Consider the following 13,504-nt stretch of genomic DNA (forward strand, 5'->3'; position numbering starts at 1 on the left):
GTTAAAAGGGGGAAAAAGTTACAAATTAGCATTTGAAACCAAACACTAGTGGAAGTGAATCAAAACTTGGATCTTTAGAACTTTAGCCTTAATGCTTTTAGAAGGAAACCAGGAAGGTTGACCACTCGATTTTTAAAAAATTGGACGAACTGCCCCACCACTGATATCACGGGCCCCCCAATTAGTCGCTCCACATGATACTTGGTCCCTGGCGCTAAATCACCTCAGCTCCCCGCGCCGAGAGTGGTTAAACTCTCGCTGCGGGCGACTTCCGCTTCCTGGCCTAAATCTGACACGCACTATCCCCCCCCCCACCCCGTGGCAACCACCCAGGGTCGGTGACAGTCGAGGAGCCCGGAGGAGCCCGGCGATGCCCTCAGCCGACGCGGGGACAGAGGCGCCGGCAGGTGGGCGCGTCGCGGCGCCCCGGGCCCCGCCGCCGCGCGCCACCCGCGCCCGTCAGGGGCCGTTCCGTTCGCTCTCGACGGGGAGCCAGGGCCGGAGGCCGGGGCGGAGGCCGGGGCGGGGGCGGGCCCGTTTCTGGGCCTGCTGCTTGGAGGAGTCTTCCTAGCAGGGACCGGGCGGCGGGAAGGGGGGGGGGGGGGGGGGGGAGGGGGCGGCCTAGCGGCGCGTGAACAAGCCGCGACTCCCCGGGGGATGCGACCCGAGGGCGGGGCCCCTGAGCGCCGGGAAGGCGGGCGGCCGGCCTGCGCCTGGGCGGCCACTGCGCAGAATGCGGCGCGGGCGGGAGAAGTGCCGGCGGCACAGCCCGCGCCCCGGCCCCGTCGGCTCCCGGGAAATCCCGCAGGGCCAGATGGGGCAGGGGACTGCCGGCTCCGCGGCCGAAATGACCACCCTTCCAAGATGGCGACTCCCGTAGAGACACTCCCGAGGGGACAGCCATGTTAGTTGCCTGACAAAGTCACTAAAGAACATTTGAAAGCCCGCCTCTCCACCTCCACGCACACGCGCTAACACAGCGCGAGGGCACCCTGTGGGGTGGCGGGCGGCCGGCCGCTCCCAAGCTGACACTGAGCATGTGCACGGTGAAGTCCAGACACGGAAGAGTCCCTCAGAGGTAGTTTCCACACTTAGGGTTCCGGGACTGGGTTTAACAGAGGCGGCACAGTTGGGCCAGTAAAGCACTGACATGATTATGGGGGTGTGGTGACATGGAGTTCGCACTCAGTGATGCTACTCTGTAGGGTGAGTGAGGAGGCTTCTCTGAGGTCACTAAGTAGGAGGGGCGTGGAGTGAATGACAGGGGTTTGGGGTGAGTGATGGGGTCAGTGGGGAAAATAAAATGGGTAGTCTGTGGGATGAGTGATGAGGGTGCTGGGGGGTCTTTAGGGTGAGCGATGAGGAGTCTGTCGGGGAGAGGGGTGAGGATTCTCAGAGGTCACTGATGGGGTCTGCCGAGTAAGTGATTGGAGCTGTGGGATAAGTGGTGGAGGTCTGTGGGGTGAATCATGGGTTAGTGAGGTAAGTGATAGGGGGCCTGTAAGATGAATGGTTGGAGTTCAGTGGGTTAGTGGTGAGGGTGTTTGGGGAGTAATGGGTGGTCTGTGGAGTGAATGGTGGAGAGTTTATGGGGTATTGAAGAATCAATGAATGAATGATTCGGACCGTGGGGTGACTGTTGCATGGTCAATGAGGTGCGTGATGGGGTTTATTGAGTGGATGGTCAAGGTTTCTGTGGTGTCAGTCATGCATTTATTTGGGACTGGTTGATGGATGGGCCAGTGGAATCAGATATGCTGCCTCCCGGAGTCAGTGATGGGTGGTCTTAAACCGAGATGGGATTGTTTCAAAACCCTACTTTGACTTTGTTGGGCCTCCTGTATTTTTGTTTTCGGCGTCATTAACTTCTCCCCTTGATTTCATTATTTCTCTTCTTTGGGTTTTTTCTTTTATTCTTATTTTTAAATTCCTAAGTTGAATGCTTATCTCATTAATATTCAGTCACTTTTCTTTTATAATATAAGCATTAAGTTCATGAATTTTCCTCTAAGAACACTTTAGCTCCATGTAACAAATTTTGGTATGTAACATTTTCACTACAGTTTACTTCAAATGTTTTCTAATTTCTGTTGTGGTTTTCTCTCTGACCCCATAGTTATGTAGATATGAGATTCTAATTTTCCAAAAAGTTGAAGGGGCACCTGGGTGGCTCAGTCGTTAGGCGTCTGCCTTCAGCTCAGGTCATGGTCCCAGGGTCTTGGGATCGAGTCCCGCATCTGGCTCCCCGCTCAGCAGAAAGCCTGCTTCTCCCTTTCCCAGTCCCCCTGCTTGTGTTCCCTCTCTCGCCATCTCTCTCTGTGTCAAATAAATAAAAAAATCTATTTAAAAAAGTTGAAAAAAAATTTTAAGATTTTATTTATTTATTTGAGAGAGAGAGAGAGGGAGAGAGCACAAGCAGAGGGAGGGGCAGGCAGAGGGAGGGGGAGAAGCAGGCTTCCCCACTGAGCCGGCAACCCGATGCAGGGCTCAATCCCGGGACCCTGGGATCAAGACCGGAGCTGAAGGCAGACACTTAACCAACTGAGCCACCCAGGTGCCCCAAAAGTTGAATTTTTTGTTATTGATTTCTAAACTACACTCAGAGACTGTCATCTGAGTGATTATTAGGTGCAGAAATGGATGTCCCTTAAAGTGGATGGTATATATTGAACTTTAGGTAAATTATTTTCCAAAACTTTTGTAAAATTGGTACTCCCACCAGCAACATATAAAAGGGCTCACTCCGGGGTGCCTGGGTGGCTCAGTTGGTTTAACATCTGACTTGGGCTGGGGTCTTGATCTTGGGGTCACATCCCCCACTCGGGCTCCACACTAGGGGGGAGTCTGCTTCTCCCTCTCCCTCTGTCTCTTCCCCCCACACCCCCACCCCAGCTTGTTCTCGTGCTCTGTCGAATAAATAAAATCTTTAAAAATAGAAAAATAAATAAATAAAAAGTCTCACTCTAACATTCTCTCCCACACTGAATATTGCTGCTTTTTTAAATTTTCCCTATTCCGAGGGCCAAACAGAATGGTATCTGTTTTTACTTTGGTAAAGTAAATGGTATCTAGTATCTTGTTTTACTCTGATATGCATTTTTCTGGCAACTAGTGGTTGAGTATCTTTGCATATGTTTTTTAAAGTTTTCATATCCTTTGCTCTTTTTTTCCCTTTGGGTGGTTTGTCTTTCTAATTTGTGAATATTAACCTTCTGTCACTTATTGTGATTTTTCCCCTTTTATCTCTCTTTATATCTTGATTTTTGAAAGATGTTTTCACGTATAATTAGAAAAAATAATTATCTGATTAGAGATATCTGTCTTTGGTTCTGAGTCTTGTCTTGCTTAGTGAGTTCTCCCCACTTCATGCTTAAACAAATATGTGCCTTAAGTTTAACATTTTTATTGTTTTAATTTTTAAAATTAAATTTCAGTCCAACTGGAATTTACTCTGATGTGTGGTGTGAGACGAGATCGAAGTTTGTATTTTCCGTTTGGATAGAAAATTTGCTGGTACCAATCAAATGAATACACTTTTCTAACTCAACTGCATGCCACTATTGTCACATAAATTTCCAAATGTATTGCTCTATTTCTGAGCTCTATTTTTCCTTCTGATATATGTATCTACTCCCTTTCAAAAAAGTATGTTGACTTTTAGAAATACTTTTAATAACAAATAGGGCTAGCCCCTTCACTGTTCTTTTCTTTTTTTTTTTTTAAAGATTTTATTTATTTATTTGAGAGAGAGAATGAGATAGAGAGAGAGCATGAGAAGGGAGAGGGTCAGAGGGAGAGGCAGAGTCCCTGCCGAGCAGGGAGCCTGATGCGGAACTCGATCCCGGGACTCCAGGACCATGACCTGAGCCGAAGGCAGTCACTTAACCAACTGAGCCACCCAGGCGCCCTCACTGTTCTTTTCCTTTCTTTTTTGGTTGTTTTCTTTAATATTCTTTAGCATTTATTCTTCCCTATGAATGTTAAAACCATCTTATTTTATTTCAGAACAACCATTAAAACTATGTATTTTATAGTTTTCTTCTTTTTTAAAAGATTTATTTATTTGAGAGAGTGTGCATGAGAGTGGGGGGAGGGGCAGAGGGAGAGAATCTCAAGCAGACTCCCCACTGAGCTCAGAGCCTGACTCAGGGCTTGATCTCACCACCCATGAGATCATGACCCAAAACCAAGAGTCAGAGGCTCAACTGACTGAGCCACCCAGGCGCCCCTATAGTTTTCTTCCTATAGACCCAGCACCTTTTTTTATTTAAAAAAAAAAAAATCGCATTCTTAGATATTTTACATTTGTTTTTGTCACCATGGTGAAAAGCATACTTTTTCTATTTCCAAAGGAAAAAAAATCTGTCAACTTTTATTTTCTTTTTTGTATTTTGTATTTCTTATCCAATGCAATGATCAGATTCTCTTGTGAATTCTAGTTGCTTTTTAGTCTCTTACTTTTCTTAGATAGAATATCATATTGCATCCAGTTAACAGTGATACTCTCTCTTCCTTCCAAATATTTATTCTGATTACTTCATCTTCTCTTGCATTAGCTAGCACTTTTGGAACAATGTTGAATGATACTTGATAGAGGGTATCCCTATTTTGTTGCTAATTTGAAAGTGAAATGTGTTCATTCATTCATTTATTCAACAAACATTTATTGAGTACCTTCCCCTTGCCAAAAGACTGGGTTTGAAATCCTGCATGACCACTTACTAGCTACATGATCTTTTTTTTCTAACAGATTTATTGATATAATTCATCTACCATAAACTTATGGTAAACTACCGATTCAAAGCTTACAATTCAGTAGTTTTTAGTATATTCATGGAGTTGTGTAACCACCACCACGATCTAATTTTAGAACATTCTATAACCTCAGAAAGAAACATGGTACTCATTCCTCATTCCCATTCTGTATCCCCCTGCTGCAGGCAACCACTTACTGTCTCTGTAGATTTAACAATTCCAGGTTTTTATATAAATGGAATCATACAATATGTGGTCTTTTGTGACTCTTTTCTCTCACTTACCATAATGTTTTCAAGATTCATCCATGCATGCTATAGCATGTATCAGTCTTCATTCCTTTTTTATTACTGACTAACATTCTTCTGTAAGGATATACCACATTTTGTTTTTCCATTCATCAGTTGAGGGACATTTGGGCTTTTTCCACTTTTAACTACTATGAATAATGCTGCAATGAACATTTGTGTCCACGTTTTTGTGTGGACATCTATTTTCATTTCTCTTGGGAGTGGAATTGCTAGATCATATGGTACCTCTATGTTTAACACTTTGAAGAACTGCCAAACAGTTTTTCGAAATGGCTGTGCCATTTTACATCCCACCAGGAATGTATGTAGGTTCCAATTAGTCACATCCCCACCAACACTTGTTACTGTCTTTTTTTAGTCTAGCCATCCTAGTGGGTGGGAAGTGGTATCTCATTGTGGTTTTGATTTCTATTTCTCTAATGACTAGTGATATTAAATACCTTTTCATGTATGCAATGGACTGAATATTTAGGTTTCCCCCAAATTCCTATGTTGAAATCCTAATTCCCAATGTGATAGTATTAGGAGGTGAGGTCTCTGGGAGGTGATGAGGTCATGAAGGTGGAGCCCTCATGAATGGGATTAGTACCCTTATAAAAGAAACCCCAGAGAGTCCTTTTCCCCTTTTTGCCATGCAGCAAGAAGATGGCCTTCTATGAACCAAGAAGCAGGTTCTCCCCAGACACCAAATCTGCTGGTGCTTTGATCTTGGACTTCTCAGCCTCCAGCACCGTGAGAAAGAAATGTTTTTTGTTTAAGCCACCCAGTCTGTGGTAGTTCGTTATAGCAGCCCGAACTCACTGACGATGTGCTTATTGGCCATTTGTGTATCTTCTTTGGAGGGATATCAGTTTAAATCCTTTGCCTATTATTAATTGAGTGATTTGATTTTTTATTATTGAGTTGTAAGTATTCTTGATATGTTCTGGATACCAGTCCCTTGTCAGATATGTGATTTGCATTTATTTTCTCCCATTTTGTGGGTATCTTTTCACTTTCTTGGTGGTTGACTTTGTAGCACAAAGGTTTGTGATTTTGATAAAGTCCAATTTATCTATTTTTTTCTTTTGTTTCTTGTGCTTTTGATGTCATAAGCTTTTCTTTCCCCACAGACTTATATTGACACACTTATCTAAAATCAGTTGACTGTAGGAGCCCTAGCTGGCTCAGTCAGTTAAACGTCTGACTCTTGATTTCGGCTTAGGTCGTGATCTCAGGGTCATGGGATCAAGCCCTGCATCAAGGCTCCTCGCTCAGCAGGGAGTCCGCTTGTCCCTTGCCCTCTGCCTCCCGCCCCCACCTCCCACCCCCGCTCATGCTCTCTCTCTTGCTCTCAAATAAAGAAAAATCTTTAAAATGGTAAATTATAATTATTTTCTTCTCTCTGATTAGTAGTCTTAACAGATTTCTACATTCGGGGGGATTGATTTTGGTAATTTATGTTTGCTGGGGATTTTATATTCTCATAGAGCTGCATGTAATGCTTAGTTAAATTATTTTGTTCACTCCCACTTTATTCTTCTTTGTTAAGACTGCTTTAGCTATTCTAAGAGCTGTGTCTTTCCATATAAATTCTAGAATATGCTTGTCTATGGATGTTGAATATATTCTCATGTACTTATTTGCCCTCCATATATCCTCTTTGGTGAAATGTCTCTTCGTGTCTTTCGCCCATTTTCTAATTGGATTGTTTGTTTCTTCAATGTTGATTTTTGAGAGTTCTTTATATGTTATACTTATGAATCTTTGTCAGATACTTTCTCACAGCCTGTAGCTTTTCATTCATCCTCCTGACAGCATCTTTCGCAGAGCTACAGTTTTTAATCTGTTGAAGTTGAATATATGTATTTTTCTTTTATTGATCATGTTTCTGGTGTCATATCTAAGAACTTTTACTAAGCCCTAAGTCCTGATGATTTTCTCTCACGTAGTCTTCTAATGGTTTTATAGTTTTACATTTTACATTTGAATCTAAGATCCATTTTAGGTTAATTTTTTATGAACTGTGACACTTAGATTGAGATTCATTTTGTTTTTTCCTTATGAATGATACAGTTACCCCAGCACCATTTCTTGAAAAGACTCTCCTTCATCCATTGAATAGTTTTTGCACCTTTGTAAAAAAAATTAGTTGGCTGTACTTGTGTGGGGCTATTTCTGGGCCCTCTCTTCTGTTTCATTGATCTATGTGTCCATCCCTTCATCAGTACCACATTGTCTTGATTCCTGTAGTTAAATAAAAAGCCTTGAAAACAGGTAGATTGATTTCTCCCATTTCATTCTTTGTCAGAATTGTTTTTAGCTATTGTAGATCCTTTGTCCTTCCACATAAATTTAGGAATAATTTTGCCTATATCTACAAAAAGTCTCTTGCTGAGATTTTAATAGGAATTATATTAAGTTATGTATATCAACTTGTGAAGAATTGATATTTTTACTATGTTGAGGCTACCCAACCATAAAGACAGTCTCTATCTCCATTTATTTAGATCTTTTTGACTTCTTTCATCAACAGTCTCTAGTTTTCAGTACGCAAGGCTTGTACATGTTTTGTTACATTTACACCTAAATATTTCACTTCTGAGAGATGTAAAGTATTGTGTTTTTAATTTGTTTCGTCATGTTCATTTGTAGTATATAAAATGATTTTTGGTGTATATTGTTCTTGTGTCCCGTAACCTTGCTGGAGTCACTTATTACTTCTAGAAGTTTTTGGTTTTTTTTAAGATTATATTTATTTATTTAAGAGAGAGAGTGAGCAAGAGAGAGAGAGCACAAGCTGGGGGAAAGGTAGAGGGAGAGAGAGAAGCAGGCTTCCCGCTGAGAGTCCGATGTGGGGCTCGATCCCACAACCCTGGGATCATGACCTGAGCTGAAGGCAGACGCTTAACCGACTGAGCCATCCAGGCACCTTTCCTTCTGGAAGTTTTTGTGTAGGGTCCTAGGGATTTTCTATCTGGACCATCATGTTATTTGCAAGTAGGGTCAGTTTTATTTCTTCCCTTTCAATCTCTATGACTTTTGTTCTTTTTTATTGCCTCACTGCACTGGCTAGAATTTTCATTATTATATTGAATAAGAGTGGTGATAGTCGACATCCTTGTGTTGTTCCTGATATTAGGGGGCAAACATTCAGTCTCTCACTATTAAGTATGATGTTAGTTATAGTTTTTGTGTCGATCTTATTTTTAGCAAGTTGACAAAGTTAACCTTTATTCCAGGTTTTCTAAGAGGTTTTTTTAAAATCATGAATGGGTGTTGGATTTTGTCAAAACCTTTCTCTCCATCAATTGATATGATCATGCGATTTTTTTTCTTCTGTGGCCTATTAATATGGTAGATTACAGTGATTTATTTTCAAATATTGAACTAGTCTTGCATTCCTGGAATAAGCCCCACTTGGTCATGGTGTGTAATTCTCTTTGTATATTGTTGAATTATATTTGCTAATATTTTGTTAAGAATTTTTGCATCTATGCTCATGAAGGATATTGGTCTATAGGTTCTTTTATACTTGTTTTGGTTAGGTAATAGAATAATTCATCAAGAAACATACTATTTTCAAATACAGGTGATGACAAAATATGCAAAATTTGCTATGCAAACCGTGTATAAACGTGGGAAAACATTAGCACATCAATGATGTATTTTTTGTACTCTTTGTCTACTTTTGGTATCAGACTTTAGGGAATGAGTTAGCAAGAATTCCCTTTTCATTTTCTGGAAGAGATAGTGTGGGATTGGTGTTAATTCTTCTTGAGAAGTTGGTGGAAGTCTCCAGTGAAACCATTTGGCCTAGAGATTTATATTTCAAGAGTTGTCTTTTAAATTGCAAATTGAATTTCCTCCATAGTTATGAGACTATTCAAATGAACTATTTCATATTGGAAGAATTTTGGTCGTTTGTACTTTTTGAGGAATTGGTCCATTTCATCTAAGTTGTCAAATTTATTATTATATTCCTTTATTATTCTTTTGATGTCTGCAGGGTCTATAGTGATATCCCCTGTTTCATTCCCGATATTAATTATTTGTGTCTTTGATTTTTTCTTTGTCAATATTACTAGAGGCTTGTTTATTTTATTACTCTTTTTGGAATACCAGCCCTTTGTTTCATTGGTTTTTTTCTGCTGTTTTTCTGTTTTCAATTTCATTGATTTCTTTTTTAAAAAGATTTTATTTATTTATTAGAGAGAGAGAGAGAGCACAAGCACGGGGAGGAGCAGAGGGAGAGGGAGAAGCAGGCTCCCCACTGAGTGGGGAGCCCAACGCGGGGCTCGATCCCAGGACCCCGGGATCATGACCTGAGCTGAAGGCAGATGCTTAACTGACTGAGCCACTCAGGTGCCCCCAATTTCATTGATTTCTGCTCCTACTTTTATTATTTCCTTTTTTCTGCTGGCTTTGGATTTATTTTGTTCTTCTTTTCTAATTTCTTTTTTTTTATATTTTATTTTTAAGTAATCTCTACAACCAACGTGGGGCTCAGATTTACAATCCTGAGATCAAGAGTCACATGCTCCACTGACTGAGCCAGCCAGGCGTCCCTTCTTTTCTAATTTCTTGAGACGAGAGTTTAGATAATTGATTTGAGGCTTTTTCTCTTTCACTTGTAAACATTTAGTGCCACAAATTTTCCTTATAGCACTGCTTTAGTTTATGGAGCAAAGTATTATGCACTGGTTATCAAATCCCAGGGGACCACTCCAAACACTTCTGCCCGCTGCATCTTGGTATCAGAGTCACCAACGAAAACACAACACAGTGAAACACTGAATGGAACAATGCTTTACTTGCATAGAGAAGAGACAGAGCAAGATCAGCATCAGTAGTATGTATCCTTTCCTCATAGCTAGTGGGTCCCCTGGCAGTCAAATGGCAAGTAAGCATAGGAAAAGATCCTTCACTCCATTAGTTAGCAAAGAAATATAAATTAAACTGAACTAAGATACTATTCACACCCCTCTCATATTGCAGTGGAAGGACCCACCCACTCCCCCATGGAGTCTGAAATACTGAAAGCTAGGGGCATGCCTAAGAGCCACTGAAGTAGAAACTTCTACAGAACAAAATAGCACACAGTGAGTTCAACATAGGGAAAGATATTCCTACACAAGGCAATAGCCCAGCACAGGCTGTGTGGGCTCTTTGTCTCTTGGTAAGGAAGTGTTCCAGGCCCAAGGTCCATTCTTATATGGTCAAGGAGGGGCTAAAGGATTATAAGCCTGAGACTGTATCCTACAAATTTTGATATGTTGTATTTTAATTTTTATTCAGTTCAGTGTATTTTTTTAATTTCCCTTAAGACTTCCTCTTTGAGCTATGGATTATTTAGAAGTATGTTGCTTAGGGTGCCTGGGTGGCTCAGTTGGTTAAGCGACTGCCTTCAGCTCAGGTCATGATCCTGGAGTCCTGGGATGTAGTCCCACATCGGGCTCCCTGCTTAGCAGGGAGTCTGCTTCTCCCTCTGACCCTCACCCCTCTCATTCTCTCTCTCTGTCATTCTCTCTCTCTCAAAAATAAATAAAATTAATAAAAAAATTTAAAAAAAAAGAAGTATGTTGCTTAGGGGCACCTGGGTGGCTGTCGTTAAGTGTCTGCCTTCAGCTCAGGTCATGATCCCTGGGATCGAGCCCTGCATTAGGCTCCCTGCTCAGCAGGAAGCCTGCTTCTCCCTCTCCCCCATCTTGTGTTCCCTCTCTGACTGTGTCTCTCTCTGTCAAATAAATAAATAAAATCATAAAAAAAAAAGTATGTTGCTTAGTTTCTAAGTGTTTGGGAATTTTCCTGTTACCTCTTTGTTTTGATTACTAGTTTCATTCCATTGTGGTCAGAGAACATACTATGTATGATTTTAATTCTTTTACATTTGCTGAGATTTGTTATATGATCTAGGATATGGTCTATGTGACATATTTTCTGTGGGCACTTAAAAAGAATGTGTATTCTGGGGCGCCTGGGTGGCTCAGTTGGTTAAGCGACTGCCTTTGGCTCAGGTCATGATCCCAGAGTCCCGGGATCGAGTCCCACATCGGGCTCCCTGCTTGGTGGGGAGTCTGCTTCTCCCTCTGACCCTCTTCCCTCTTGTGCTCTCTATCTCTCATTCTCTCTCTCTCAAATAAATAAATAAAAAATCTTTAAAAAAAAAGAATGTGTACTCTGTTACTGTTGCATGGAAAGTTCTATAAATGTTGCGTAGATCCTGTTGGCTAATGATGTTCATGAATTCTTTTATAACCTTGTTGATTTTCTGTCTGATTGTTCTTTCAGTTGTTGAAGGAAAGGTATTGAAGTCTCCAACTATAATTGTGATTTTGCCTATTTCTCCTTTCAGTTTTATTAAGACTTTCTTCATATATTTTGCAATTCTATTGCATGGTGCATACACATTTAAAATTGCTATGTCTTCTTGGTGGACTGACCCTTTTATCATTATGTAATGTCCCTGTCTGTCCCTGGTAATTTTCTTTACTCTGAAGTCTACTCTATCCAATATTAATAAATCCATTTCTGCTTCCTTTTAATCAATGTTTGCATGATATATCTTTTCCATCCTTTTACTTTCGACCTACATATATCATTATATTTGAAACACATTTCTTGTAGACAGTATATAGCTGGGTCATGATTTTTGAAATAGAACCTACTAATTTCTGTCTACAGTTGGTGCATTTATACCATTTGCACTTTATGTAATTATTTAAATGTTAAGGTTTAAGTCTGTCATATTTTGTGTTTGCTGTCTATTCTCTCTGTTTTTGTTTCTCTTGCTCTTTCTCTCCCTCTCTCTCTGTCTCTCTCTCTTTCTCTCTCCTTGCCCTTCTTTGGGGGTATTTGGACATTTTAAAGAATTCCGTTTGATAATCTAGTGTTTTCAGGGGGATCTCTTTATATAGCTTTTTTAAACCAGATTTTCTATGTATCATGTAATATATACACAACTTATCAGAGTCCACTGGCATCATTTTACCACTTGCAGGGAAGTGTGGAAACCTTACTTACCTCATGTCCCTTTATCCTCCCCTATTTATAATATAATTGTCTTAAATATTTCCTTTACATGCATTGAGCACATTAGATGGTGTTATAATTTTCACTTCAACTGTCAAACATAATTTAGAAAACTGAGGAGAAGGAAAGCATATTATATTTACCTATATTTTTGCTTTTCCCATGTTCTTTCTTCCTTACTGATGTTCTAAAATTCCTTCTTTTATCATTGTGTTTCTGGTTAGAGAAATTCCTGTAGCCATTCTTTTATGGTAGGTCTTCTGGTAACAAATTCTTAGTTTCCTTCATCTGAAAATGTCTTGACAGCTCTTTGATTCCTGAAGGATATTTTCTATGGGTATAGGATTCTAGGCTAACAGTTCTTTTCTTTCAGCACTTAAAAAATGTTGTGCTATGTCCTTCTGGTCATAGTGGCATTTTCTTCCAATAGAAGGCTGTTTTGTCTACATTGAAATTCTGATGGTTAGTGTAACCACCTTCATTAATTATCTTAGCTGAATCTTCTGGAAAATTTGCTGCAGCTTCCATACCAGCACTTGCAGCTTCACTTTACACTTTTATGTTATAAAGATGGCTTCTTTCCTTAAAATTCATGAACCAACAGGGCGCCTGGGTGGCTCAGTCGGTTAAGTGTCTGCCTTTGGCTCAGGTCATGATCTCAGGGTCCTGGGATTGGGCCCCCGCATCGGACTCCCTGCTCAGTGGGGAGTCTGCTTCTCCTTCGGTCTCCTCCCCCGCTCATGCTCTCTCTCTCTCTCTCAAATGAATAAATACACTCTTTTTTAAAAAATTTGTGAACCAACCTCTGCTAGCTTCAAACTTTTCTTCTGTAGCTTCCTCACCTCTCGCAGCCTTCAGAGAACTAAAGAGAATTAGGGTCTTGATCTGGATTAGGCTTTGGTTTAAGGGATTGTTGTGGCTGGTTATATGGATGTGGTTTGTGGCATCCCAAAACAATTACAATAGTAACATCAAAGATCACTGGCCACAGGTCACCATAATAAATATAATATTAATGAAAAAGTTTGAAATATTACAAGGATTACCAAAATGTGACACAGAGACATGAAGTGAGCAGATGCTATTGGAAAAATGGCGCTGATAGACTTACTTGACAGAGTTGCCATGAACCTTTAATTTGTAAAAACTTCACTATCTGGGACACACAATAAAATGAGGTATGCCTATATTTCTTTACTGAGATTTTCTGTTGTCTCATTTGTGTTAAGCATTTTTCATAATTGGCCAGTGAAGCATGTTTATGATGGCTGCTCTAAAATCCTTGCCAGATGGGGCACCTGGGTGGCTCAGTCAGTTGGGCGTCAGACTCTTGATTTTGGCTGGGGTCATGATTTCAGGGTCGTGTGATTGAACTCCACATTCGGCGGAGAGTCTGCTTGGGATTCTCTCTCCCTCTCCCTCTGCCC

The 13,504-nt window shown here is 40.8% G+C and overlaps 1 protein-coding gene across 5 annotated transcripts in view; it reads left to right on the forward strand.

Moving 5' to 3' along the window:
• Positions 1 to 317: 317 nt before the first annotated feature.
• Positions 318 to 13,504, forward strand: part of ZNF41 (zinc finger protein 41) — a 44,256-nt gene continuing 31,069 nt past the window's right edge. For 2 of the 5 annotated variants that reach the window (XM_025857931.2, XM_073901870.1), the window contains exon 1: positions 1,089 to 1,206. Coding sequence is in view for 1 of the 5 variants with exons in the window: in XM_073901870.1 (XP_073757971.1) it covers positions 1,192 to 1,206 (15 nt within the window). In the remaining 4 variants the exon portion in view is untranslated. The other 3 variants (XM_025857930.2, XM_025857932.2, XM_073901869.1) reach the window with 3 other exon arrangements.

Source organism: Callorhinus ursinus, unplaced genomic scaffold (genome assembly GCF_003265705.2).
Source record: "Callorhinus ursinus isolate GAN/ISIS: 27379988/994484 unplaced genomic scaffold, GSC_fseal_2.0 scaffold16, whole genome shotgun sequence".
Taxonomy (NCBI): Eukaryota; Metazoa; Chordata; class Mammalia; order Carnivora; family Otariidae; genus Callorhinus; species Callorhinus ursinus.